General features: G+C 44.4%; 10 protein-coding genes and 1 long non-coding RNA gene across 12 annotated transcripts; 4 read left to right on the forward strand and 7 right to left on the reverse strand.

Annotated features, from left to right (window-relative positions):
* Nucleotide 1: 1 nt before the first annotated feature.
* On the reverse strand, nt 2-1,794 carry LOC135347222 (2-amino-3-carboxymuconate-6-semialdehyde decarboxylase-like). The gene is made up of 9 exons (XM_064545080.1): nt 1,616-1,794; nt 1,412-1,553; nt 1,300-1,349; nt 1,024-1,176; nt 836-934; nt 690-783; nt 453-639; nt 219-393; nt 2-173 (listed from the first exon to the last, which is right to left on the reverse strand). The coding sequence occupies exons 1-9, from the start codon at nt 1,682-1,684 to the stop codon at nt 108-110; spliced, it is 1,035 nt and encodes a 344-aa protein (XP_064401150.1). The 5' UTR covers nt 1,685-1,794; the 3' UTR covers nt 2-107.
* A 48-nt stretch (nt 1,795-1,842) lies between these two features.
* Nucleotides 1,843-2,489, forward strand: LOC135347241 (uncharacterized). The gene is made up of 2 exons (XR_010398317.1): nt 1,843-2,027; nt 2,205-2,489. It is a non-coding gene; the product is annotated as an uncharacterized LOC135347241 (long non-coding RNA).
* A 225-nt stretch (nt 2,490-2,714) lies between these two features.
* LOC135347234 (transmembrane protein 233-like) lies at nt 2,715-6,049 on the reverse strand. Its single transcript, XM_064545117.1, has 4 exons — nt 6,022-6,049; nt 3,423-3,514; nt 3,061-3,362; nt 2,715-2,986 (listed from the first exon to the last, which is right to left on the reverse strand). The coding sequence occupies exons 2-4, from the start codon at nt 3,478-3,480 to the stop codon at nt 2,804-2,806; spliced, it is 543 nt and encodes a 180-aa protein (XP_064401187.1). The 5' UTR covers nt 3,481-3,514; nt 6,022-6,049; the 3' UTR covers nt 2,715-2,803.
* Nucleotides 3,667-8,458, forward strand: LOC135347228 (ribosomal RNA-processing protein 7 homolog A-like). The gene is made up of 3 exons (XM_064545111.1): nt 3,667-4,005; nt 4,097-4,381; nt 8,165-8,458. Exons 1-3 carry the CDS (start codon nt 3,739-3,741, stop codon nt 8,342-8,344), a joined length of 732 nt encoding a protein of 243 aa, XP_064401181.1. The 5' UTR covers nt 3,667-3,738; the 3' UTR covers nt 8,345-8,458.
* On the reverse strand, nt 5,319-6,116 carry LOC135347235 (transmembrane protein 233-like). The gene is made up of 3 exons (XM_064545118.1): nt 5,951-6,116; nt 5,586-5,884; nt 5,319-5,503 (listed from the first exon to the last, which is right to left on the reverse strand). The coding sequence occupies exons 1-3, from the start codon at nt 6,006-6,008 to the stop codon at nt 5,360-5,362; spliced, it is 501 nt and encodes a 166-aa protein (XP_064401188.1). The 5' UTR covers nt 6,009-6,116; the 3' UTR covers nt 5,319-5,359.
* On the reverse strand, nt 8,389-11,484 carry LOC135347206 (serine/threonine-protein kinase tousled-like 2). Its single transcript, XM_064545062.1, has 16 exons — nt 11,352-11,484; nt 11,106-11,291; nt 10,917-11,059; nt 10,757-10,867; nt 10,635-10,711; nt 10,392-10,589; nt 9,892-10,138; nt 9,749-9,840; nt 9,619-9,664; nt 9,521-9,564; nt 9,388-9,469; nt 9,229-9,316; nt 8,992-9,179; nt 8,887-8,940; nt 8,721-8,828; nt 8,389-8,659 (listed from the first exon to the last, which is right to left on the reverse strand). The coding sequence occupies exons 1-16, from the start codon at nt 11,419-11,421 to the stop codon at nt 8,534-8,536; spliced, it is 1,860 nt and encodes a 619-aa protein (XP_064401132.1). The 5' UTR covers nt 11,422-11,484; the 3' UTR covers nt 8,389-8,533.
* A 62-nt stretch (nt 11,485-11,546) lies between these two features.
* Nucleotides 11,547-14,094, forward strand: LOC135347211 (uncharacterized). The gene is made up of 13 exons (XM_064545066.1): nt 11,547-11,724; nt 11,773-11,886; nt 11,937-12,115; nt 12,161-12,345; nt 12,397-12,602; nt 12,659-12,805; nt 12,854-12,901; nt 12,962-13,119; nt 13,166-13,211; nt 13,284-13,363; nt 13,415-13,462; nt 13,543-13,621; nt 13,665-14,094. The coding sequence occupies exons 1-13, from the start codon at nt 11,593-11,595 to the stop codon at nt 13,968-13,970; spliced, it is 1,728 nt and encodes a 575-aa protein (XP_064401136.1). The 5' UTR covers nt 11,547-11,592; the 3' UTR covers nt 13,971-14,094.
* On the forward strand, nt 14,080-14,901 carry LOC135347239 (U6 snRNA-associated Sm-like protein LSm5). Its single transcript, XM_064545123.1, has 5 exons — nt 14,080-14,222; nt 14,275-14,370; nt 14,481-14,508; nt 14,595-14,684; nt 14,756-14,901. The coding sequence occupies exons 1-5, from the start codon at nt 14,186-14,188 to the stop codon at nt 14,769-14,771; spliced, it is 267 nt and encodes an 88-aa protein (XP_064401193.1). The 5' UTR covers nt 14,080-14,185; the 3' UTR covers nt 14,772-14,901.
* Nucleotides 14,902-14,966: 65 nt separating this feature from the next.
* LOC135347203 (zinc finger protein 236-like) lies at nt 14,967-17,927 on the reverse strand. 2 transcript variants are annotated; one of them, XM_064545059.1, is made up of 4 exons: nt 17,852-17,927; nt 17,656-17,757; nt 16,766-17,592; nt 14,967-16,448 (listed from the first exon to the last, which is right to left on the reverse strand). In XM_064545059.1, the coding sequence occupies exons 1-4, from the start codon at nt 17,887-17,889 to the stop codon at nt 14,989-14,991; spliced, it is 2,427 nt and encodes an 808-aa protein (XP_064401129.1). In that variant the 5' UTR covers nt 17,890-17,927; the 3' UTR covers nt 14,967-14,988. The 2 variants fall into 2 exon arrangements, with proteins under 2 accessions (XP_064401129.1, XP_064401128.1); XM_064545058.1 differs by having other exon boundaries at nt 16,766-17,613.
* Nucleotides 17,928-18,244: 317 nt separating this feature from the next.
* LOC135347220 (tRNA N6-adenosine threonylcarbamoyltransferase, mitochondrial-like) lies at nt 18,245-21,531 on the reverse strand. The gene is made up of 12 exons (XM_064545078.1): nt 21,374-21,531; nt 21,189-21,314; nt 20,940-21,032; nt 20,811-20,887; nt 20,459-20,717; nt 20,288-20,406; nt 20,040-20,234; nt 19,809-19,871; nt 19,627-19,756; nt 19,382-19,583; nt 18,640-18,803; nt 18,245-18,585 (listed from the first exon to the last, which is right to left on the reverse strand). Exons 5-12 carry the CDS (start codon nt 20,519-20,521, stop codon nt 18,292-18,294), a joined length of 1,230 nt encoding a protein of 409 aa, XP_064401148.1. The 5' UTR covers nt 20,522-20,717; nt 20,811-20,887; nt 20,940-21,032; nt 21,189-21,314; nt 21,374-21,531; the 3' UTR covers nt 18,245-18,291.
* On the reverse strand, nt 20,657-21,311 carry LOC135348127 (ribonuclease P protein subunit p25-like protein). The gene is made up of 4 exons (XM_064546303.1): nt 21,189-21,311; nt 20,940-21,032; nt 20,811-20,887; nt 20,657-20,717 (listed from the first exon to the last, which is right to left on the reverse strand). The coding sequence occupies exons 1-4, from the start codon at nt 21,309-21,311 to the stop codon at nt 20,657-20,659; spliced, it is 354 nt and encodes a 117-aa protein (XP_064402373.1).
* Nucleotides 21,532-21,567: the final 36 nt, after the last annotated feature.

Here is a 21,567-nt window from a genome sequence, read left to right on the forward strand (position 1 = left end):
GTTTATAAACATGACACACCATTACGTCATCATAATTACACCATAATTATAATTATTGCAACACACAGACTACACACAATGCAAGGTTAGTGGCTGATATGACACAGCTACTGCTGAAACTGTTCTGGCTTCAAGTTCAATAGTCTGAAGGCATTTCCACTCAGCAGTTTATCCTGCACAGGGTATTATAATGACACACATGTACTGAGGGTGATTACCTTAGTCTCCTGGTCCCAGTCTTGGACAGACTCGATGAGCTTGCCTGGATGATGCTCTCCCAGAGGAAATGGATAATCACTGCCTAGTACCACATTGTCCACACCCACTGTGCCCACCAGGTACTTGAGGGCAGCTTCATCGTGAACCAAAGAGTCAGTGTACAGTTGGTAGCTCCTATATTCATGTGTGTGGGCGTGTGTGTGTGTGTGTGTGTGTGTGGGGGGGGGGGTTACCTTGGATTGATGGGGTTGTCAGTGGCACAGAGATCAGGGCGTACATTATAGCCATGTTCTACACGTCCTATGATGTATGGATAAGCTCCTCCACCATGAGCAAACACCACCTTTAGTTTAGGATGCCTCTCTAGTACTCCTCCCATGAGCAGTGAGCATATAGCCACTGCGGTCTCACTGGGCATGCCTGGAAGACTCTGTAATGTGGCAGCCAGACTAATAACATGAAGCACTTACCAACTAACCAAGGTAGCCAGTATTTCTTCATGCGGCCATCTAGAGCCATGTCCCAAGGGTGGACAAATATAACAGCCCCCAACTCTTCAGCAGCCTACACAGTTAGAGGTAGTGAGACCTGTGTTATATACACGCACTATACTTACTGCAAACACACACTGTAGCTCTGGATGATCAAGGTTCCAATCCTCTCCCTCGCCATTGCGAATATGAGACCCAATCTCCACCCCAGAGAATCCCAGCTCCTGTACAATCAGAGTAACACCCACACCCACACCCACACACACACACCCACACACCCACACCCACACACACACATACACAGCACACACACCTTGACACATCTAGTGAGCTCTTGCACGGCTAGCTTGGGTGCCTGCATTGGTAGAGTACCTAGAGCAGTGAAGCGAGTTGGATGCTTGGAGACTGTGGCAGCTAGATCATCATTGATGAGCTTGCACAAGTCCAATGTGTCCTCTGGTTTAGCCTGTGGAGAGGGGATGGGGGAGTACAGTAAGGGGGGGGGTACACACACGTACCCAGTAGGGGAGTACACACACGTACATTAGGGGGTGGGAGAGTACACACGCACACACACACACACACGTACCCAGTAGCTGAACATGACTGGAACTGTTGATAGCACTTGAACTGTCACTCCTATACACGTGCCGGCACAGCAATAATTATAATACATGTAATAAATATAATATCCACTTTACCTGTTTCGTCCATCTCTTTGATCCGAGCCTGTGGGTTCCAGCAGTTGTGGTCGATCACTCTGAACAGTTGCCCATCCCTCATCATCCTGGCCTTGCCTGTGCAGTGATGCTGTAGCTGCACCCAGCCGCCATAGCCATAGCGCTACAGCCATTTATACATAGATAATTATTGTAGAGTACACCCACTAATAATGTGTATCTTACCTCCTTTAAATCTGGCCACCGCTCTGGAAGGATGTGGCAGTGGAAATCAACCTTATGAGGAGTAGCCATACTAGCGAGCCTAGTACATATAGTAGAGAAATGGAGGCAGCTAGCTAGTCTAATCAATGGCCGGCTTGTAGACAAAAAAGGCCATTAGACACACCCATGAAACACCTACAAATAATAGACCAGAAGCCGAGTTTTCACTGTTATAACACATCAAAACAATAAACACCAAGAATTAGTGACCCTTTACCAGACAGTTTTACAGGCAATGGAGACGGATGGTGAAGAAAAGCGTTCACTTGTCCTTCCCTCTAGGAGTGTCCATAAGGCTGGATATTGGATGGATACTCACCCAAAAGGCCAGCAGCAATGGATCACGAGGCAAAGAGCATCGCAGCGAGTACAAGTGAGTGGCTAGTCATGATCAAAAGTGGACCACCTAGTATAGTGTATAGGCTGCTTTAGATGACTAGCATTCAATATCTGCTAATAGATATCATTACTAGTGATCAAACTATACAGTCTCTGTATCAAATGCATCCATCGCTACACATTTGTTGACCCATTACTTCATTGCGTACAGTGATGGAGAGCACGAGAGGGGTGGAGTCAGTGACAAGTTGCTATGACAACATATGATGGAGGAGGTACAAGGTGACACTGTGGAGTTTGCTTACAACCCATTGGACGTCTTTCACTGCAGATAACAATCAATATTTCCTAAGTACCGCCGCGTGCAGAGTGTGACTCTTTCCCCCATCAGAACTGTGATCTGAGCATGTCATGTGATAGGCCTTGTCTAGAGCTACAGAATGCATCTCTTAGTTTTGATATTGATTGCTTTTTAGTGAAGTTATGACCTCCCAAACGCAGCTTGCCAAACTGGTGGAAGGACACTCCGTCCTATTAACGACTGCCTGGCGTACAAGTGGGTCTGTGATCATCTTGTTAATATTGTCCATGCAGACTGAAGAAGATCTAGATTACCCACACTAGTGTAGTGTAATAACGTAATAACTGTATTCTCTCAAACTTCATGATTGCTTTTTATAACCTATAAAGCCTTTTTTGGCTATAATTGATTATACGGCAGTCACAATTACAAAGGGTTTTTTTTACAAAACAAATATCCATTATGCAAAGTCCACAAACACGCATGTACACACACATGATCAGTTCTGTTCAGTAAGGAGGGTAAGTGTTTCTATTGACGTTGAAGAGAACTGCATATATATAGATAACAGTTCCAATCCATGAGAGGTGAATGACAACACCAAATGCAATGGCTGATATCGAGAATCCCAGAGCTTTCTTGGACTTCTCCCTGGCTCTAGCATCATTGCCACAGTTGTAAGCATTGTCCACCTACACATACACACACACACACACGGGGGGGAGGGGGTGGTAGTGGTCACTGTTAGCAATGCACTCTCTCTTACCTCCAGACCAATAATGAGAGCAATCAGTCCTAGCACAAAGCAACAACAGAGCATGGTGATGACAGACAGCCATATATAGGAGGAGGGTTTGGGTGCACGATAAGTAGGGAGGTTTGGTTGTGTGTTGACCACAGTAGTAGTGTTGGTGGTGTTGTACACGAGTGGGGCAGGCTGGTATGTGCTGGGGGGATAGGCTGTGTTGTAAGGTTGCTGCTGCTGATAGCCAGCACCTCCTTGGTAGCCTGGGGCATAGTTAGTGGACCCGTATGATTGAGGGTTTTCAGAATAAGATGGAGGGTTGACTGTATATAGGGAATAAACACAAATCATTGCATACACACAGTACAGTTCTGATAGCTCACCATGTTGTGCATGTTGTGGTGGCGGGGCCGTGGGGAATGGAGTGTTGTAGTCTGTCATCGCAATGCAGCCTGTGTTCAGTGTTCAGTGTTCAGTGTTCAGTGTTCAGTGTTGGGAAGAAGATACACAGTTAGCTAGCAATGCAGTGGTCTTGTGGTCTCTAGCTCTGTACTATACTGTACTGTCGCTTGTCTTTGTGTTTGCTATTAACCTTTGAACTTTGTTTAGAATAACTATTCTAATTAACCGAATAAATGAGCTCCAAATAGAATCCACACAGACACACGTGGTTTACAATTTAGCTTTTCTATGTAAACAATGGACGGATTTGCTCCTCTTCTGGTGACCTTCTCATCTCCTGGAGGCCATAGCTCTACACATACTATCTATTGTAAGGCTCATTCTCTTAAGAAGACCTCAGAGCACACTCCTAATGGTCGCACTCTCTTCACTCTGGGATGGCCACCATATGTAACCAAGCGTTGCTTAGAGGAGGTGTTCTCAAGAGCTGGTCACGTGAGCCACGTCATCCTACAGCTCAGAGGAGCGCTAATGGAGGACACAGAATGTGGGGATGGATTTAAGGTAGTCACATATTGCTCGTATGTACTACGCAATCATGCTTTTCAATATTTAATACTTTATTTATAGAGTACGTAATTACTCTTATGTGCAGGTTGGGTATGTGGTAATGTCTAGTAAGTGTGAGGTGACCTCTGCACTCAAGCTGTGCTCCCTCTCTTCCCCTCTCCCCTGCACTCTGACCTCATTAGGTCTCACTCTCTGGGTGAAACACTATACGTCCAATAGACCTTCCCTCGACATGCTAGAGAGCTCCGTTGCCATAGTGATGGAGAAACATGATCTAAGAGTGAAGGCAGGCAAAGAGGAAAGGATGAAAGCAGCTGCTCCTGATGAGGACGGTTGGATCACTGTTACTAGTAGAGGAAACAGGAGAAAGGTACAGACTCTAGAGTGAAGCATAATATTATTATAAGAACGGCCATAACTTTAGTTCCATTGGTCCAATACTTTAGGGTTTTAAAATGGTGTGTTTCATTCCAAACTGTCGTCTGGGCCCTAATTTGTCATTTTTCGGCCTCGGACCATGGGCTATAATCCATGGTACTGCTAAATGGCAAATACTTTTATCTCTCAAATATGAACTTTGATGATACCATTTGAAAGGTATTTTTGTAAGCTTTCAGAAAATCCTAAAATGTTTGACTTTGGATCCACAGAATTCAAGTTATGGCAGCTGAAAGATTTGAAGGGGTGGGGGTGTAGTTGAACATCTTTCAACAGCCATAACTTGAGTACTGTTGATCCAATGTAAAAAATTTGTGGATTTTCTGAAAGTTTAGAAAATTTCCTTTAAAATGGTGTTTCAATCCAAAATTTCGTCTGGGCCCTAATTTGTCATTTTTCGGCCTCGGAAAAGTTATGACCTCCCGAAAGCAGCTTGCTAAACTGGTGGAAGGACACTCCGTCCCTGGCGTAAAGGTATGACAAGTGGGTCTGTGATCATTCTGTTAATATTGTCCATGCAAACTGAAGAAGATCTAGATTACCCACACTAGTGTATCGACATAATAACTGTAATAACTGTATTCTCTCAGACTTCATGATTGCTTTTTATGACCTATAAAAGAATTGTTCCTTTTCTGAGACACTAGGCTATAATTGATAGTCCATGCATGGCTACTAGAAGAGGCACTTTAGACTCGGAAGACAAGAAGATGCTCACGAGTTTCTGCGCTATTTCATCGATGGACTGCAGAGGAGCTGTCTCCATGATTACCCGACCAAGCTGGACCCCCACTCCAAGGCAACCACTGAACATCCACACCATGTGATAGACCTATATTAACAGGACAATTATACGTCAATGATAAATGTCACAATTACAAAGGTTTTTTTTTTACACAACAAATATCTATTATGCGACTAAATAGATAACATATCCAATCCATGAGAGGTGAATGACAACACCAAATGCAATGGCTGATATCGAGAATCCCAGAGCTTTCTTGGACTTCTCCTTGGCTCTAGCATCATTGCCACAGTTGTAGGCATTGTCCACCTACACGTACACACACACACACACACATGGGGGGGGGGGGGGGTGGTCACTCCGTTAGCAATGCACTCTCACTCTCTCTTACCTCCAGACCAACAATGAGAGCAATCAGTCCTAGCACAAAGCAACAACAGAGCATGGCGATGACAGACAGCCATATATAGGAGGAGGGTTTGGGTGCATGATAAATAGGGAGGTTGGGTTGTGTGTTGACCACAGTAGTGTTGGTGGTGTTGTACACGAGTGGGGCAGGCTGGTAGGTGCTGGGGGGATAGGCTGTGTTGTAAGGTTGCTGCTGCTGATAGCCAGCACCTCCTTGGTAGCCTGGGGCATAGTTAGTGGACCCGTATGATTGAGGGCTCTCAGAATAAGATGGAGGGTTGACTGTATATATATAGGGAATAAACACAAATCATTGCATACACACACAGTACAGTTCTGATAGCTCACCATGCTGTGCATGTTGTGGTGGCGGGGCCGTGGGGAATGGAGTGTTGTAGTCTGTCATCGCAATGCAGCCTGTGTTCAGTGTTGGGAAGAAGATACACAGCTAGCTATAGCTTGCGGTCTCTGTACTGCGCTGCACTGTCACTTGTGTTTGCTTATTAACCTTTGAACTTATGTTTAGATTCAGTGTAGAATAACTATTCTAATTAACCGAATAAATGAGCTCCAAATAGAATCCACACAGACACACGTGGTTACAATTTAGCTTTTCTATGTAAACAATGGACGGATTTGCTCGTCTTCTGGTGACCTTCTCATCTCCTGGAGGCCATAGCTCTACACACACTATCTATTGTAAGGCTCATTCTCTTAAGAAGACCTTTTATCTCTCAAATATGAACTTTGATGCTACCATTTGAAAGATATTTTTGTAAGCTTTCAGAAAATCCTAAAATATTTGACTTTGGATCCACAGAATTCAAGTTATGGCAGCTGAAAGATTTGGATTAAACAGAGGGGGTGGGTGTGTAGTTGAACATCTTTCAACAGCCATAACTTGAGTACAGTTGATCCAATGTCAAACATTTTTGGATTTTCTGAAAGCTTAAAAAATTTCCTTTAAAATGGTGTGTTTCAATCCAAAATTTCGTTCGGGCCCTAATTTGTCATTTTTCGGCCTCGGACCATGGGCTATAATCCATGGTACTGCTAAATTGGCAAATACTTTTATCTCTCAAATATGAACTTTGATGCTACCATTTGAAAGGTATTTTTGTAAGCTTTCAGAAAATCCTAAAATATTTGACTTTGGATCCACAGAATTCAAGTTATGGCAGCTGAAAGATTTGGATTAAACGGAGGGGGTGGGTGTGTAGTTGAACATCTTTCAACAGCCATAACTTGAGTACAGTTGATCCAATGTCAAACATTTTTGGATTTTCTGAAAGCTTAGAAAATTTCCTTTAAAATGGTGTGTTTCAATCCAAAATTTCGTTCGGGCCCTAATTTGTCATTTTTCGGCCTCGGACCATGGGCTATAATCCATGGTACTGCTAAATTGGCAAATACTTTTATCTCTCAAATATGAACTTTGATGATACCATTTGAAAGGTATTTTTGTAAGCTTTCAGAAAATCCTAAAATATTTGACTTTGGATCCACAGAATTCAAGTTATGGCAGCTGAAAGATTTGGATTAAACGGAGGGGGTGGGTGTGTAGTTGAACATCTTTCAACAGCCATAATTTGAGTACAGTTGATCCAATGTCAAACATTATTGGATTTTCTGAAAGCTTAGAAAATTTCCTTTAAAATGGTGTGTTTCAATCCAAAATTTCGTTCGGGCCCTAATTTGTCGTTTTTCGGCCTCGGACCATGGGCTATAATCCATGGTACTGCTAAATTGGCAAATACTTTTATCTCTCAAATATGAACTTTGATGATACCATTTGAAAGGTATTTTTGTAAGCTTTCAGAAAATCCTAAAATATTTGACTTTGGATCCACAGAATTCAAGTTATGGCAGCTGAAAGATTTGGATTAAACGGAGGGGGTGGGTGTGTAGTTGAACATCTTTCAACAGCCATAACTTGAGTACAGTTGATCCAATGTCAAACATTATTGGATTTTCTGAAAGCTTAGAAAATTTCCTTTAAAATGGTGTGTTTCAATCCAAAATTTCGTCTGGGCCCTAATTTGTCATTTTTCGGCCTCGGACCATGGGCTATGGTACTGCTAAATTGGTAAATACTTTTATCTCTCAAATATGAACTTTGATGATACCATTTGAAAGGTATTTTTGTAAGCTTTCAAAAATATTTGACTTTGGATCCACAGAGTTCAAGTTATGGCAGCTGAAAGATTTGGATTAAACGGAGGGGGTGGGGGTGTAGTTGAACATCTTTCAACAGCCATAACTTCAGTACAGTTGATCCGATGTCAAAAATTTTTGAAAGCTTAGAAAATTTCCTTTAAAATGGTGTGTTTCAATTCAAAATTTTGTCCAGGCCCTAATTTGTCATTTTTCGGCCTCGGACCATGGGCCATGGTACTGCTAAATCGGCAAATACTTTTATCTCTTAAATATGAACTTTGATGATACCATATTTTGTAAGCTTTCAAAATTTGGGCTATCATATATAACTCTAGTTACAGAGCCGATTTTAGTGTACTTTTTAAATTAAAAATAGTGTACGTTTATAATTATTTTTGTTTACAGTTGTCTGACGAGCCTGCTGGCAAAGGAAGGAAACAAAAAAAGAAAGAGTTAGTCAACTTTTACTCGTGGCAGCTTCGTGAAGGTCAGCGTACAGAGATAGCTAAACTGAGGCAACACTTCGAGGAGGATAAACTGAGAGTGGCTAACATGAGAGCAGCTAGACGATTCAAACCATACTGACTGACAATAACTATTAGCTATGATTAGTGTTGACTGTACATGTATCGTTTTGTATGTTTCTATAATTCAATCACTGTTGGTTATATAGTACAATGTTTATGGATAGCAACAAAATTGCACAGTTTGGATAATCGTAATAATGATAATTATAGACAGAATTCTTGGAAGTCTTATTGTATATAGTTTATGCTAGCTAGTGGAAGAGCTGTGCGCAATAGTTTGTTGTTTCTTTGGTTTGAGATACAAATCCTCACAAAGTGTGAGCACATCAGGTCGTCTCTCCTTGTTGTAACTAAGGCAACGCCGTATGAACGCCTACACAATAAACACGAGAAGGTATTGTAATAACAGTGCATGTGTTGTAGTAGCTACTGACCTTAGCCTCTTGACTGACTGCAGGCTTGACTGGAATATCAACTTCTGTAGCTCTCAGAATTGTGTTCTGCTCCAGAATACTAGCTTGAGAGAGGTTGTGCCCAAACGGCTGTGAGGGGGCGGAGTGTGAGGGGGCGAGAGTGTGTGGTGGGCGGGTGTTTACGTACCTTCTTCCCATACAAGCATTGATAAAAGATGACTCCCACCGACCACACATCAACCTGTACAGAGTCACAACTCACACACCATCACAACACACACAACACACACACCTTTGATGAAATCTTTGGTGGATCTTTACCAATCACAAAACACTCTGGTGGTAAGTACCAATAAGTGCCGGCCCCCTGCGACGTTAACTCCATATCCACTGGATTATCTCCCTCTAGTATCTTGCTCAAACCAAAGTCAGTAATCTTGGCCTCAAAGGTTCTCACACCGCGACCTAGCAATATGTTCCCTGCACATGAAAGAGATGACACAGTGGAACCAGTAGTACTAGCCTGTACCTGGCTTGAGGTCAAAGTGGATGATGGGGGGCTTGATTTCGTTGAGGTATTTAAGAGCGGAGATTGTCTGAATTATGATTGCTCTTGACTGCAATAGAAAAACAGACGTACACGCGTGTGGTGTGGGTGTGTGTGTGTGTGTGTGTGTGTGTATTGTACCTCTTTTTCTGATAGTGTCTTGTTCTGTTTGAGAAGGAAGTCTAAATCATGCCCATCAATATGCTCCAGTACAGTACAGAATCTGAGGACAAGTCATGTGACTAGCAAAACATGTCACATGACTATAACTTACGAGTTAGAGTCAATTTCAAACACATCGAATAGTTGCACAATGTTCTGCACACGAGGGGGCGGGTTATTGCGTGGGCGTGTGTGTGATTAGTGACTCACTGAATGATGCAACTTCTTGTGGATGTTATACTCTCTCAGTGCATGTCTACAGGAGATAATTATATAACCAGAAGGTACTACACATCATATGAGCATACTGTGACTCTACACATCACATGAGCGTACTCACTTGATATAGTTTGCCTTCTTATCCTCCCTCCAGTCGGTATTGAGTTGATGTATTTTACATGCCACGTACATGTGCTCTTGAAGGTCAAATGCCTACACAGAGAATGAGGATTATTAGCTCTGTACAATAATTATTATTATTACCTTGTAAACTTCACTGAATCCCCCGCGACCAATCAGATTGAGGAGAAGGTAGCGAGAGTGGAGGGTGGGGTTACCCTTGAACCTTGAACTGTCCTCGGCAGCTATTCTCTTCAGTTCGCGGACGTGAAGATTTCGTTCTCGTTCTAACTTCTCCAATTCCCCTGTCAATATCGTCTCTTCTTTCTTTAGTGCCGCTGCTCGCAACTTTAACACCTCATCACGCTCCATGTACTCCAGAGGGGTGAAACTAAGTAGTGGTAATGAGGTTAATAGTTATACTGGGAGAAACTGGGCAACGCCCAACTATGATCATGTTGATTTGTAATGAAATGAAAGTCCCCCAAGAGGGAATCGAACCAACGCCTTATCTATTATGTGATCTCTAAGCCACCACCCTAACCACTAAGCCACACCTATTACGCCCTAACACAGAGATATTGTTTTACAGTAGATTGTAAGATTGTAGTCACTTGGAACAGAAAATTGCCAACAGCACCAACCTTGGAGTGGATGGACGAGTAAATCCATCATCACTCTTTCCTTTGTTGCCTCCAGTACTAACGGACGGCTTTCTCTTTGATATCATTTTGCGTTGCTTCTCAATTTCTTCTCTTTGCTGAGTCAGCTCTTCTTGTCTGTCTCCTAGCTCCGAGAAGGCAAACCCATCCACCCACACCTCCACGAACCTTGCACCCTGTCTATAGGGGGGGTATGACATCACTAGGAGATAGGTGACCTCTAACCTTTGGTTGTTGAAGCGACCCAGGCGCAGTTGATTCTGAACACTAGTCTGTCGTACCTCTTTCTGCTCTGATACACACTAAGAGGGCAAAGGTTAGTTAGTGCATACACAACGTGTGCTTACCTTCTGAATGAGTAGCTGATTAGTGACCTCTGTGACCTTGCTCAGACGTACTGTAGTACTGTCCAGTTTCCCTTGCACTAAGTTCAACCTTTGCTCTAGTTCACCAGTACGCTGTATAATTATAGGCCAATAATGATATACCTAGAGCACTGCCCCCTACCTGTCTGAGTAGTGAGGTGTCATGGCTGTCCCCTGCACGAGCTTCCAGAGAGGTCAATGAGGTCAACGTGAGGTCAGACTGTGTACACACATCCTTACGACAAGGAGAGAAGAAACTCTCAATCTTTGCTATCTTAGAGGTACCTACAGGGACCACCTCATTGACGCCCACTACACACACTCCACACACCTTGTTTACTGTGGTTGTTGTTTAGACCTCTCTTTCTGGAAGCCCCACAACTGCTGCTCTTGTCCGGACTGGCCTCTGACCCTCGTCGGGCAGGACTGACCTCTGATCCCCGACGGCCCATAATACGAGCCTCCAACTGAACACGTTTCTGAGGATCTAAACTCTCCAACTTCTGGAAACTGTCATCTACACAAACACAACATGTATTACACCACCAGCCATTATTGTAGGTACGTGTGCCCTTACCTTGATCATCCTGCTGTATCCACGATGCATCCTCTGATAGCACACTGTCGTTATCTCCTTCACCCTCCATTGTACAACTTTAGCTTCTTAGCTTTGCCACGTGGAGTACTAAGTTCATAGTTCAAAGTTTATGGTTAGATTGTTCAAGGTCAAAGTTCACTTGAAGCCTCGAGTATAAGTACTTTCATGCGGCTTGAAAGCGAGGCTTGTTTTTCACCCACGTGGCAGAGAAGAAGAGACAATGTCTGCTTCTTTACTGTGTCCAGTGGAGTGTGGTTGTTTGAGTGGAGGGGATGTGTTGGGAGTGAGAGCCTCAGCTGTGGCGGGGGAGCTGCTAGTATCCCGGGGAGGCGGACAAATACAAGTGCTGAATGTGAGCTACACTGCATGCTGCCATCATGCAACTATTAAACCATATTAGATGGAGCGTGGTGTGTGTGTTAAGAGTTGGCAGTTATCCACTGGCCAGAGCCTCTCCACTCCAGCAGTGCAGCATCCAACATCACGAGACTATTGGGCCATCACTAACAGCACAGTGTGTAGTCATGCAATATACACAACACTGGTACACTACCTTCTCTGCAGGATTTGCTGAGCTGGCAGTTTACCGACACCTCGTTAACTCAATCCCCTCAGGGGCTTTTCTCTCCAGTTCACTGTCTCTTGGTAACCCGTAGCAACAAGGCCCCCCTAGCTGTCCTGAGGAACGGCAGTGTGTGTGTTGCCATGGAGACAGTGAAGGCACCAAAAAACAAAACAATAAAGTGAGCCGTAATTTTAATAAATCTATTTTATTATCTCATGTATAGAGTGGAGTTTGCTCATGTACTGACGGGTGGAGACAAGGTGTGTGTGGTGTGTAGGTGTGAGACTATGCTCCGTGTGGACATGTGGGCGGTGAATCGTGAGGGTGTGAGTCTTGTGAACAGCGCTCCTCTAGACAAAGATTCCTTGACTTCATTCTGTGTCTCTAAGCACAAGTTATTAGCAGCAGGTAAGTTTATTATAGAGAGAGGTGGCATGGGCTAACATTGAGTGATTGCAGATACTGAGGGTCGTGTGTATAGTTGGTGTGTGGGGGCGGGAGCGGTTGTGCCATCAACATCCTTATCTCTGAGTAGACGTCCAATCAGATTGCAGATAAATACGTTATCAAGTTTTTTCGTAACAAACAATGGTAAAAAGCTGTCGCTATGGGAACCAGTTTACATGACAAAGCAGGCGGAGTTCAAAGTCCATGGAATCACCACGGTAACTGCCAACTGTGTATATATAACATGTCCATAATTATGCAACTGTGTGTGCAGGTTCATTCGTGTGGTGAGTGGGTGTGTGGAGTTAGTGATGATGGTGTGAGTGTGTGGAGAGTGGAGGGTGGCAATAGTGGACTAGTAGGAGCTCTCGACAAAACCACCCCTCAACAGCTCATAACCGTGGCAACCTGGGACAGTGAGGTAGGTGCAGTCAGAGCATCACATGATCCACTATACACACACACACAGGTGGTGAGTGATGGTGCCGTACTGGACAGACTAGCAGACAGGAACACAGTGAGTGTGTGTGTGTGTGTGTGTGTGTGTGTGTGCGTGTGGTGATGATGTGTTGTACAGACGCCCACTCTGAAGCGCTTCATGGCCGAGTTCTCCTCATGTCCTTTGACCTCTGACCTTTGTTACTCTCATTTGGTGGAGCGTTTGCTGGAAGAGAAACAGTTTTGGGCCAGAGCAGCTTTAGAGACTCTCATCAAAGCAGGGACAGTCCCCTCCAGGTGAGCTTGAGTGTGGTACTGCACTCATTACCCCACCCCCTCCTAGTCTGTCTGACCATGTCCTGAGGGAGGTAGTCTTACACAAGGACTGGGTAAGCACCATCTGTACACACACACACACACACACACACACACACACACACACACACACACACATTGTGCAGGAGTTGCTGTGTTTGTGTTTGGAGGAGATGACTGGATTCTCTGAGGCTACTCTAGTAGCTATACTGGAGCAGCTTATTAGGTAACCAAGGCAACCCATGGTGTTGCATGCACTGTCTCTCCTCTCATGTAGTCCACCATTCTCCACTGAGCTAACTCAGGACCTAAGACACACAATACTGTATCCTCTCTATCACTGTGTGTGTGTGCTGTAATAGTTTCTTGGTTTCTGAATATTATTTTGCCTTAAGTATGTCTCAGAACCTTGTTGCTATGCCAACCGTTCAATGATGCTCTCCTTCAACAGCCGTTGTCTCAACTCAGTCCCTCCACTGTCAGGGTAAGCCCCTCATTGACCGCCACCCTCTCACACACATTCACAGGATCTGCTTGGTTTTGTCTCTTCACAACTCACACTCCCCTCACTCCTCACACAACGCCCACGCACATACAATGCTCTGCTTGACTGGGCGGCCCAGATACTGGACGTACACTTCACTCAATTGACCTTTGACCCTACATGTAGAGACCTCCTAGTAGCGCTACAGGTCAGAGTGCGGGACCAGGTTGTGTGTTGGGGACGCTTGGCTTGTGTGCGTGGTGCAATGGACGCTCTGACTGAACTAGCTAATGCTCCCACTGCTAATGGATGGCTCTATAAACTAGAGACTATGGATATTGACCTCTAGACTCTATAGTGTGTGTGTCTATGGATATTGACCTCTAGACTCTATAGTGTGTGTGTCTATGGATATTGACCTCTAGACTCTATAGTGTGTGTGACGATGGAAATTTAATTATAATTAAAAATAATGCCATAAAAATTTAATATTTAGCAGCCCGGCTTTTTTCTATTGTAACGTCGCAGTTGCGATCCTTACCTATTTTATACAGAAGTTGAGAAATGGCAGCACCCAACCAATCTACTTTATTGCCGCTAGGTAAGCTACCCTACCCCCACCACGTTACCCCCCTCTATCCTACCCCCTGCAGAGCTGGTGGACAAGTGCATTGGCTCTCGTATACACATTGTCATGAAGTCAGACAAAGAGTTGGTGGGCACACTCCTCGGCTTTGATGACTGTGTCAGTATCCTACCCCACCCCCCCACACACACACACACCCCACACACACACTCACACCCCCCACACACTATACATTATTCATGTCATTGTAGTCCTTAATGCATTGTCTATCAGATATTGTTCTCGAAGACGTTACTGAATTGTGAGTACCTGTAACTATTATGCTACCACCCCCACACACAACCACATCACACACCCCACCACCCCCACACACACACACACACACAGTGAGACAACACCGGAAGGACGCAAGATCACAAAACTTGACCAGATATTATTGAATGGTAACAACATCACGATGCTTGTACCTGGAGGAGAGTATCCTAGCAATGCGTACTACATGTATCTCATAATAATAATAATGTTGAATTCTTAACCATCTTCTTCAGTGGACCAGAAGTCTAAACTCCTCTAGAACTTAATTTGTAGCTTCATTCTATTATAGCTGCAACCAACTATCCTTTTCTGTGATCATTATGATACTTAATTAATTGTTTGGTTCCATTTTGAACAACGAATAATTATGATATTGAAATCTTTCTTCTCTTCAGTTAGTGCTAATCAACAATTATTATCATAGAACACACATTAAATAAATGCATGAGATCGATCGAGAGTTTTGTCATGTAATTCTAGCGTATAGTTTCCCTCCAATATTAATAAAGAGTGGTTGCTTGTTGGTAGTATCAGTGCTCTGTCCAATCAAATTAGAGCTAGGTCCCACAACAGCTGATACATTAACTGTCCTAGCATTATCTTTACCGACACCAATGCGACCAATCGGCTTCAAGCTAGCTCCAGTTGCCGCAGGTTCAGTAGTTTCACGACTATTGTCAGTACCTATCACATGAGAAGGTGGTATAACTCCCGCCGAACTCCCGCCAGACATATCCTCCATCGGTTGAGATTCGTCGCTAGGCACACTGTCCACCAAATGATCTGCTTCAGTCTCACTTCGTTCAATCAGATCATTTTCCTCAGCTGAGTCAGGAATGCTACCATCGTCGCTCTCTCCACTGGAACTATCGTTGCGAGGTAGTTGAGCATCTATTGGATCTATTGGTTGATAAGCTTCTTTGTGAGTGTGCAGCATGTGATCATCCAGGGCTTCTACTGCCACGTTGTCATTGCATAGCTCACAGTTTACCATGCTTCCAAAATGCATGTTCTCAATATGACGCTGTCTACCATCAGGGCAATGATAGCGTCGAGAGCAGTGAGGACACTTGTAGGGTTTCTTACCATTGTGTGCACGCATGTGAAGCTTGAGAAGATGCTGCCTAAGAAATTCACGCTGACACACTTGGCATTTGAAAGGTCGTTCCTTCGAGTGTATTTTCCCGTGATTCTTTAGTCTGACTGCAGTAGTGAAGTGCTTGTCACAGAGTTGACATTGATGCGGATGTTTCTCTCCAGTGTGGCTTCTAGTGTGAGCGCGGAGGTACTGCTTCTTTGAGAAGGTCTTATCACAATAGGTACACTTGTACGGATGGGTACCAGAGTGTTCTGTATTAGTGTGGAGGGTTAGCTCGTGTGCAGAGGGGAAGGGCTGATCACAATATCGGCATTTTTTGGGTAGCTGAATAGCCTTAGCAGGATGGGATTTCCTAGGAGGGAGTGCTAGCTCAACATGAGCTGACAGTATGTGTGCCACCAGAGCACAATAATCAGGGAAGCTTGTAGAGCATGTTGCACAATCAAAGGTTGGTTCTTGACAATCGTGTGTGTCCATATCATCAGATGTTTCGTACGCTACCTTACACTGTGTACACCTGTGAGGGATGGGGCTCATGTGTACTAGCATGTGCTCAGCTAGAGAGTCTGCGTCTTCACAAGTGTCTCCACAGAATGGACAGGGTGGCGGCAAGCGATCAGGGAATGTTGCTATGGAGATAGAGGGTAGACAATGAGGTAGCTTATGCCCGTTGGAAGTAGTGTTGTGTGTGGAGGGTGTGTCGGGTGTTGACCCCTCAGCTGCAGTGGAGGGTGTGTCAGGTGTTGACCCCTCAGCTGCAGTGGAGGGTGTGTCGGGTGTTGACCCCTCAGCTGCAGTGGAGGGTGTGTCGGGTGTTGACCCCTCAGCTGCAGTGGAGGAAGAATAGGCAGTATTATTATTATTATATGAGCGGATATAGTGTACAGGTAATTGTAAAGTTATTAGGGTAGTAATTTTGCGTTTTGACTGTTTTTATAGATTAGCACAATATTTGTCTTTTAAGGATGAATGGAAAGTTTGGAGTCAGATATACAGATGCTAGCTTGCTTAGCATACTCTCAAAAGCACATTTTCATTAGAAAAAAGAAAAACATTATTAATGAGATCATTCATAAATGCGTTTATTATTGGCGGGGACTTAATTTAGCGTTAATTACAAATTCACTAAAACTAGTCCCATTACCAGTAGGTAGTTGTGTGTGAAGTGGGTGGTTGTCTTTATCCAGTGGAGAGAGTAGTTGAACATAGACAGAGCTACCGGGAACCTTGAACCTTGACCCTGATCCAACAGGCGGAATCAACGTTGAAGATGATGGTTCAGGAATCCAAGTGCTGGGTTGTGCTGTGCTGTTGCTCTGTGCAGTGGGTTGTTCTTGTGTGGATCGTGTCTCGCTACTCGGTTCTGAAATGTTATTAAGTTGGTCCTCCTGGTGTTCTATGGTTGGCTCCACTTGTACCAGCGCTCTGTCCTCCTTGCAATACACTACGTTCACATCTATGAGGCACACTCTCTCATTCCAGGTATCGTAGCCTATCTGAAGGTGTTTCTGTAGAGCCAGTGAAGTGGGGAATGACTTGCTGCAGCACGTACACGTATAGGGCTTGTTTTGGTGGGTGACAAGGTGCAGTTTACGCTTGGTAGCAGTTATACATCCTTTGCTGCAAACATCGCAAATATACGGTCGTTCTCCAGTGTGTATTCTTCGGTGGACTGCTAGTATATCTTTCCTTACAAAACTTTTCCCACATGTTTCACAGGGATAGGTTCCATCCCTATCGCACGTGTGTGCTTGCAAGGCGTCATTATCCTTGTAAGTTCTTCTACACTTGGTACACTTGACGCTGTTCTCAGAATGAAGTACCATGTGCTTCTTTAACCCCTCGGGAAGTTTGAAGGCAGCTTTACAGAGTGTGCAGGTGTGAGGTCTCTCCTCACCGTGTGTGGCTTGGTGTCGACGCAGATCACAGTTCCAAGTGAACCTTTTATCACAAATATGGCATTCGAATTTCCTGGATGAAGGACACAATGCACTATGTATATGTATCCGCTGTTACTATGAGAGGGGTACTCACTTTATGGCTTCCCTCTCCTCTGTGGGCTTGTGGATATTGTTGTGCTTCTTGAGTTCGCTCAGAAAGGGGAACTTTCGTCCACAAGTAGAGCAAGGATATCGTCTGTGTGGGGTGGGAGGGGTACAATGAGGGGGTGGGGCACAGTGTGGGGGTGGGGCCAAGCATAAGGTACGTATAGTAATCATTTATTAAATACCCTATTCGTTTCTTGGAGGGGGTTGGTTGGGCGTCCATTCCTCCATCACCCTCAACACTAGTCACTGAAGCATCAACACTTTCGTTGTAATCTTGTGGTATTAATATCTCTTGTTCCATTACCAGCTCTTCCTCCATCTGAATGTCCATTGGGCCTGGGGCAATGTCCCCATCATAGCATTCATCATCGCCTAGCGTGCCCACAACGACGCTTAGCTCGGACTCGAGTTGAGCTACACGAGCTCGAAGCTCAAATAATTCCCTTTCCTTCTTGTCCCTTGGTAGAGCCATGCACTAACTCTCAGGACGTGACAAAGAAAGTAGACAGTTCGAATCTTATCTCTCGCCCCCTTTTCTTTTTTTGACAAAAGTTCCGAAATTATTTTCTCGTACATTTCCAATAGAACATCAATGATTATTAACACAGGGGATTGCAGCTATCTATATTTTGACTCGTTGCTTCTTTGTACTAATGTATTGTTCAATAACTCTTTGAGAGAGGTCTTGTCCGAGGGGCCATTTTGGAGTATAGTCCACCTCCCCCGCACGCTCCACACTGTACACACGATCACACCCTCCACTCATCACAGTCTCCACACCCGCCCACGCCACCATCACACCATTGTCTGTGCACAGGTGGGGAGAGGGAAAGTGAACTCTGAACCCTGTCAAATCCCCCAATTCTTGTAGCTTTGATCTGATGTAGCCATTACGAGCAACACCTCCAGACACAACCTGTAGATATGTACAGTGACATCAAGTATTGCTATAATCATAGCAGGAACTCACTAGATGAGTGATGTTAGTGCCTTTAGTGTGCTGTGTGATGTTAGTGCCTTTAGTGTAGAGGATAGCTCGGTAAGTGCGAGTGAGAAGATGGTCAGTGACAGACTGTTGGAATGATGCACACACATCCTCACAGCCTGGCAGGGGGCCATCACCATGCCAACCACCTGGGGGGGGGCAATATCTTGTCACTACATGGAGGACAATCTGAACACAAATTACGAGCTCTCAAAGATTGCTACAATAACGACTGAATTCCCTGAAAGTTTGTATCTAACTATATAAGCATTGGAAAGGTAATTCTGAATGCGTTTGATATATTTGGGAATTACTAACTGAGAAATAATTTATAAGGAAAGTCCCCCAAGAGGGAATCGAACCCACGTCTTAATCTATCATCTAATCTACTAAGCCACCACCCTAACCACTAAGCCACACCTATTTTATTCTGTCCCTAGTCGTTACATCTCTTAGTCACATACATCATAACAAAATACATACAGTGACTTGCTGACTTGCAGTGCACTTGCAAAAGAAAATTGCCATGTAGTATACTTCTCATTATCAATTCATTCTAGCCTTATATACATGTAAAGCTTGCAGCCAAACTGAAACAGTACCTGTGTAACTGAAACAGTACCGGTGCAAGTTTAGGCTTAGAAATTATTATCTATAGTGGTTTTGCTATTGGGCAATTCTCTGTTGAAGTGCACTGCAATCCACTGTAGTAGAAATGTAGACTAACTTTGTGCTGCCATTGCTTGTATGTGGTTCCTGGCCGCAGTCTTGAGTCCAGAGAAGGAGAAGTTACAGCATCTAGAGTGTAACATGACCTGGGGCAGTTTAACCCTTTCAGCTCTCCCCTCTCGTGCTAATACCTCCACTGCAGCACCCCCTGGTAGGTCACACACACGGGGGTGGAGGTCAAGGCGCAACCACCGAGCAACCTGGGATAATCTGACATTATTATTATTATTATTATTATATTACCTTGTCTAGTGCTTCCCCTGGACTGTCGTCACTTGTCTGACCAAGTCGAGAGAAGTGCCCCACCCCCTCCACTGTTGCTAGGATACAGTGGCCGCCAGAGATGAGGAGAACCAAATAAGGGAATGGAATACTGCAGAGTCAGCATAGTGTAGATAGTGTGAGGTGTGAGGGACGTGACTCACTCGTGGTTCATCCTCACAGTTAGTGCGTGTGCCTCCATGTGATGCACACTCAGCAATGGCTTACTAGTGTATAGAAGAGATATAATCATTATGGCAACACTCTAAATATGCAACATTAATTTGGATATTAATTAATTAGCACAATATAAATTCTGTAAAACGTAACGATTTTCTGTAAACAGATAATGATGGCTGACCTTATTCTAGTGGCCACAGATAATGATGGCTGACCTTATTCTAGTGGCCAGTTGTTTAGCGTATTCAACTCCTGCTCTTAGAGAGAATGCTAATCCAGGACCAGTTGTCACGGCAACCAGTGAAAGGTCATCTAGGTCACATCCACTTCTTTCAATAGCGGAGTTGACCACACCCTCAATATTCCTCTCGTGTAGTTCACTGGCCACTGTCGGTATAATACCCCCTGCCCTGTGTGTGTGTGGGCGTGTGTGAGATGTGAGGTTGTGTGTGTGTGGGCGTACTTGAGGTGGACGTGCGTCTGTGATTGCAGAGACTCCCCCAGCAGAGTACCGTTGCCCCTGACAACAGCGGCCCCAGTATCATCACAACTGCTCTCTATCCCCAACACAAGCAGATCACTCTATAAAGAAGACGGAGGATAATGGCAGCTAGTGCTGCTGGTCCTAGCTCACCTTGGTGTGGCTGATGGCTCTGAGTAGTCTCCTCCTCCTCCAGCAGTAGCGTGCAGCCAGCATGTCTCATCCAGTGCAGTACCAGAGCATGCAGTAATGAATGGTTGGGATAAGATCATCACTTTTAATACATTAATTAATACAACTAGACTATTAAAAAAAGTATGTGTTAATATGATATCTAGTCCTCCTTAGGGGCTAGGTGGTCTGCATGGTGAGGTGTAGGGAGATGGCTGGGATGTGACGGGTGACCTTTAACCTGCAGCAACAAAATACAGCAATAATTGCTCATTATTTTTTGATAAAAATGAACACACATACAGTACCCTGATAGTATTAGAATAGTACATACGAGTCCAGTTCCTGTTGGTCTGGTTCCCATACGTCCTCCACCCTAGCCCATCGTATCTCAGTGGCTTGCATCACACCCTGTGAGGTGTGTGTGTGTGTGTGGAGGGGGCGGTGAGAACTAACCACTCACTGATAGCTTCTTCTTGATCAGTTCCACTACAGTCACTGCTTTAGTCACATGAGCTCCACTGGCAGATATGACCACACCCTCTAGCGGAGACTCCTGCATAGCAACAAGCTATAATATATAAGGACACTATATAAGGACAGTGTGTGTATGCAACTATCACTTCCTTCATTATTCACATTTCTTATTACATTACATGATTACCAGGATCTGGTGTTGTATTCCCAGAGGAGGTGTTGATTACATTATTACCTTGAGCTTATGCATTGCTCGGGTGCAAAGGTCGTATGCTTTGCCAGTACCAGTGATACGTAACTCATTGGGTCCGCACTTATCGTCATAGTAACGGCTCTGTTTCTTCTTGTAATGTTCCATTGCCTACACAGACACAGTTAGTGTGTGTGTGTGTGTGTGGGTGGGTGGGTGTGACCACTTACCTAATCATGTATCGATGCTGCTCCCCATAGGATCAGGACTTGTGATGTTAGCTCTCCTCTCCTTCACATAGTAAACCACGTGGACTGGGCAACGCCCCCTTTACATTTTGACCCTCCGGAACAGCATAATGTTCCGGGGATCCAAATTTGTGTTACTGTTCTATTAAAAAAAAACCGTCCTGGGAAAGTTTCAA

This window comes from Halichondria panicea, chromosome 14, assembly GCF_963675165.1.
Source record: "Halichondria panicea chromosome 14, odHalPani1.1, whole genome shotgun sequence".
NCBI lineage: Eukaryota > Metazoa > Porifera > Demospongiae > Suberitida > Halichondriidae > Halichondria > Halichondria panicea.

Excerpts from the sequence above, each read along its gene's own strand:
- LOC135347222 (XM_064545080.1), bottom strand. The coding sequence starts at position 1,684 with ATGGCTACTCCTCATAAGGTTGATTTCCACTGCCACATCCTTCCAGAG. Across the intron at positions 1,177-1,299 it reads CAGTCATGTTCAGCTACTGG|GCTAAACCAGAGGACACATT; the intron begins GTACGTGTGTGT and ends CCCTCTCCACAG. Across the intron at positions 784-835 it reads AGCTACAGTGTGTGTTTGCA|GCTGCTGAAGAGTTGGGGGC; the intron begins GTAAGTATAGTG and ends CTAACTGTGTAG.
- LOC135347234 (XM_064545117.1), bottom strand. The coding sequence starts at position 3,480 with ATGACAGACTACAACACTCCATTCCCCACGGCCCCGCCACCACAACAT. Across the intron at positions 3,363-3,422 it reads ACCACAACATGCACAACATG|TCAACCCTCCATCTTATTCT; the intron begins GTGAGCTATCAG and ends CCCTATATACAG. Across the intron at positions 2,987-3,060 it reads CTCTCATTATTGGTCTGGAG|GTGGACAATGCTTACAACTG; the intron begins GTAAGAGAGAGT and ends GTGTATGTGTAG.
- LOC135347228 (XM_064545111.1), top strand. The coding sequence starts at position 3,739 with ATGGACGGATTTGCTCCTCTTCTGGTGACCTTCTCATCTCCTGGAGGC. Across the intron at positions 4,006-4,096 it reads AATGTGGGGATGGATTTAAG|GTTGGGTATGTGGTAATGTC; the intron begins GTAGTCACATAT and ends TCTTATGTGCAG. Across the intron at positions 4,382-8,164 it reads GTAGAGGAAACAGGAGAAAG|TTGTCTGACGAGCCTGCTGG; the intron begins GTACAGACTCTA and ends TTTTGTTTACAG.
- LOC135347235 (XM_064545118.1), bottom strand. The coding sequence starts at position 6,008 with ATGACAGACTACAACACTCCATTCCCCACGGCCCCGCCACCACAACAT. Across the intron at positions 5,885-5,950 it reads ACCACAACATGCACAGCATG|TCAACCCTCCATCTTATTCT; the intron begins GTGAGCTATCAG and ends ATATATATACAG. Across the intron at positions 5,504-5,585 it reads CTCTCATTGTTGGTCTGGAG|GTGGACAATGCCTACAACTG; the intron begins GTAAGAGAGAGT and ends GTGTACGTGTAG.
- LOC135347206 (XM_064545062.1), bottom strand. The coding sequence starts at position 11,421 with ATGGAGGGTGAAGGAGATAACGACAGTGTGCTATCAGAGGATGCATCG. Across the intron at positions 9,665-9,748 it reads AAGAAGGCAAACTATATCAA|ACATGCACTGAGAGAGTATA; the intron begins GTGAGTACGCTC and ends TATCTCCTGTAG. Across the intron at positions 8,660-8,720 it reads CAGTCAGTCAAGAGGCTAAG|GCGTTCATACGGCGTTGCCT; the intron begins GTCAGTAGCTAC and ends TTTATTGTGTAG.
- LOC135347211 (XM_064545066.1), top strand. The coding sequence starts at position 11,593 with ATGTCTGCTTCTTTACTGTGTCCAGTGGAGTGTGGTTGTTTGAGTGGA. Across the intron at positions 12,902-12,961 it reads GACTAGCAGACAGGAACACA|ACGCCCACTCTGAAGCGCTT; the intron begins GTGAGTGTGTGT and ends TGTGTTGTACAG. Across the intron at positions 13,364-13,414 it reads ATACTGGAGCAGCTTATTAG|TCCACCATTCTCCACTGAGC; the intron begins GTAACCAAGGCA and ends CCTCTCATGTAG.
- LOC135347239 (XM_064545123.1), top strand. The coding sequence starts at position 14,186 with ATGGCAGCACCCAACCAATCTACTTTATTGCCGCTAG. Across the intron at positions 14,371-14,480 it reads CGGCTTTGATGACTGTGTCA|ATATTGTTCTCGAAGACGTT; the intron begins GTATCCTACCCC and ends ATTGTCTATCAG. Across the intron at positions 14,509-14,594 it reads CTCGAAGACGTTACTGAATT|TGAGACAACACCGGAAGGAC; the intron begins GTGAGTACCTGT and ends ACACACACACAG.
- LOC135347203 (XM_064545058.1), bottom strand. The coding sequence starts at position 17,889 with ATGGACGCCCAACCAACCCCCTCCAAGAAACGAATAGG. Across the intron at positions 17,758-17,851 it reads CCCTCCAAGAAACGAATAGG|ACGATATCCTTGCTCTACTT; the intron begins GTATTTAATAAA and ends CACCCCACACAG. Across the intron at positions 16,449-16,765 it reads TCACACACAACTACCTACTG|CTGAGGGGTCAACACCCGAC; the intron begins GTAATGGGACTA and ends CCTCCACTGCAG.
- LOC135347220 (XM_064545078.1), bottom strand. The coding sequence starts at position 20,521 with ATGCTGGCTGCACGCTACTGCTGGAGGAGGAGGAGACTACTCAGAGCC. Across the intron at positions 20,235-20,287 it reads CAGACGCACGTCCACCTCAA|GGCAGGGGGTATTATACCGA; the intron begins GTACGCCCACAC and ends ACACACACACAG. Across the intron at positions 19,757-19,808 it reads ACTGTGAGGATGAACCACGA|TATTCCATTCCCTTATTTGG; the intron begins GTGAGTCACGTC and ends CTGACTCTGCAG.
- LOC135348127 (XM_064546303.1), bottom strand. The coding sequence starts at position 21,311 with ATGGAACATTACAAGAAGAAACAGAGCCGTTACTATGACGATAAGTGC. Across the intron at positions 21,033-21,188 it reads GAGCAATGCATAAGCTCAAG|GAGTCTCCGCTAGAGGGTGT; the intron begins GTAATAATGTAA and ends GTTGCTATGCAG. Across the intron at positions 20,718-20,810 it reads GACCAACAGGAACTGGACTC|GTTAAAGGTCACCCGTCACA; the intron begins GTATGTACTATT and ends TTGTTGCTGCAG.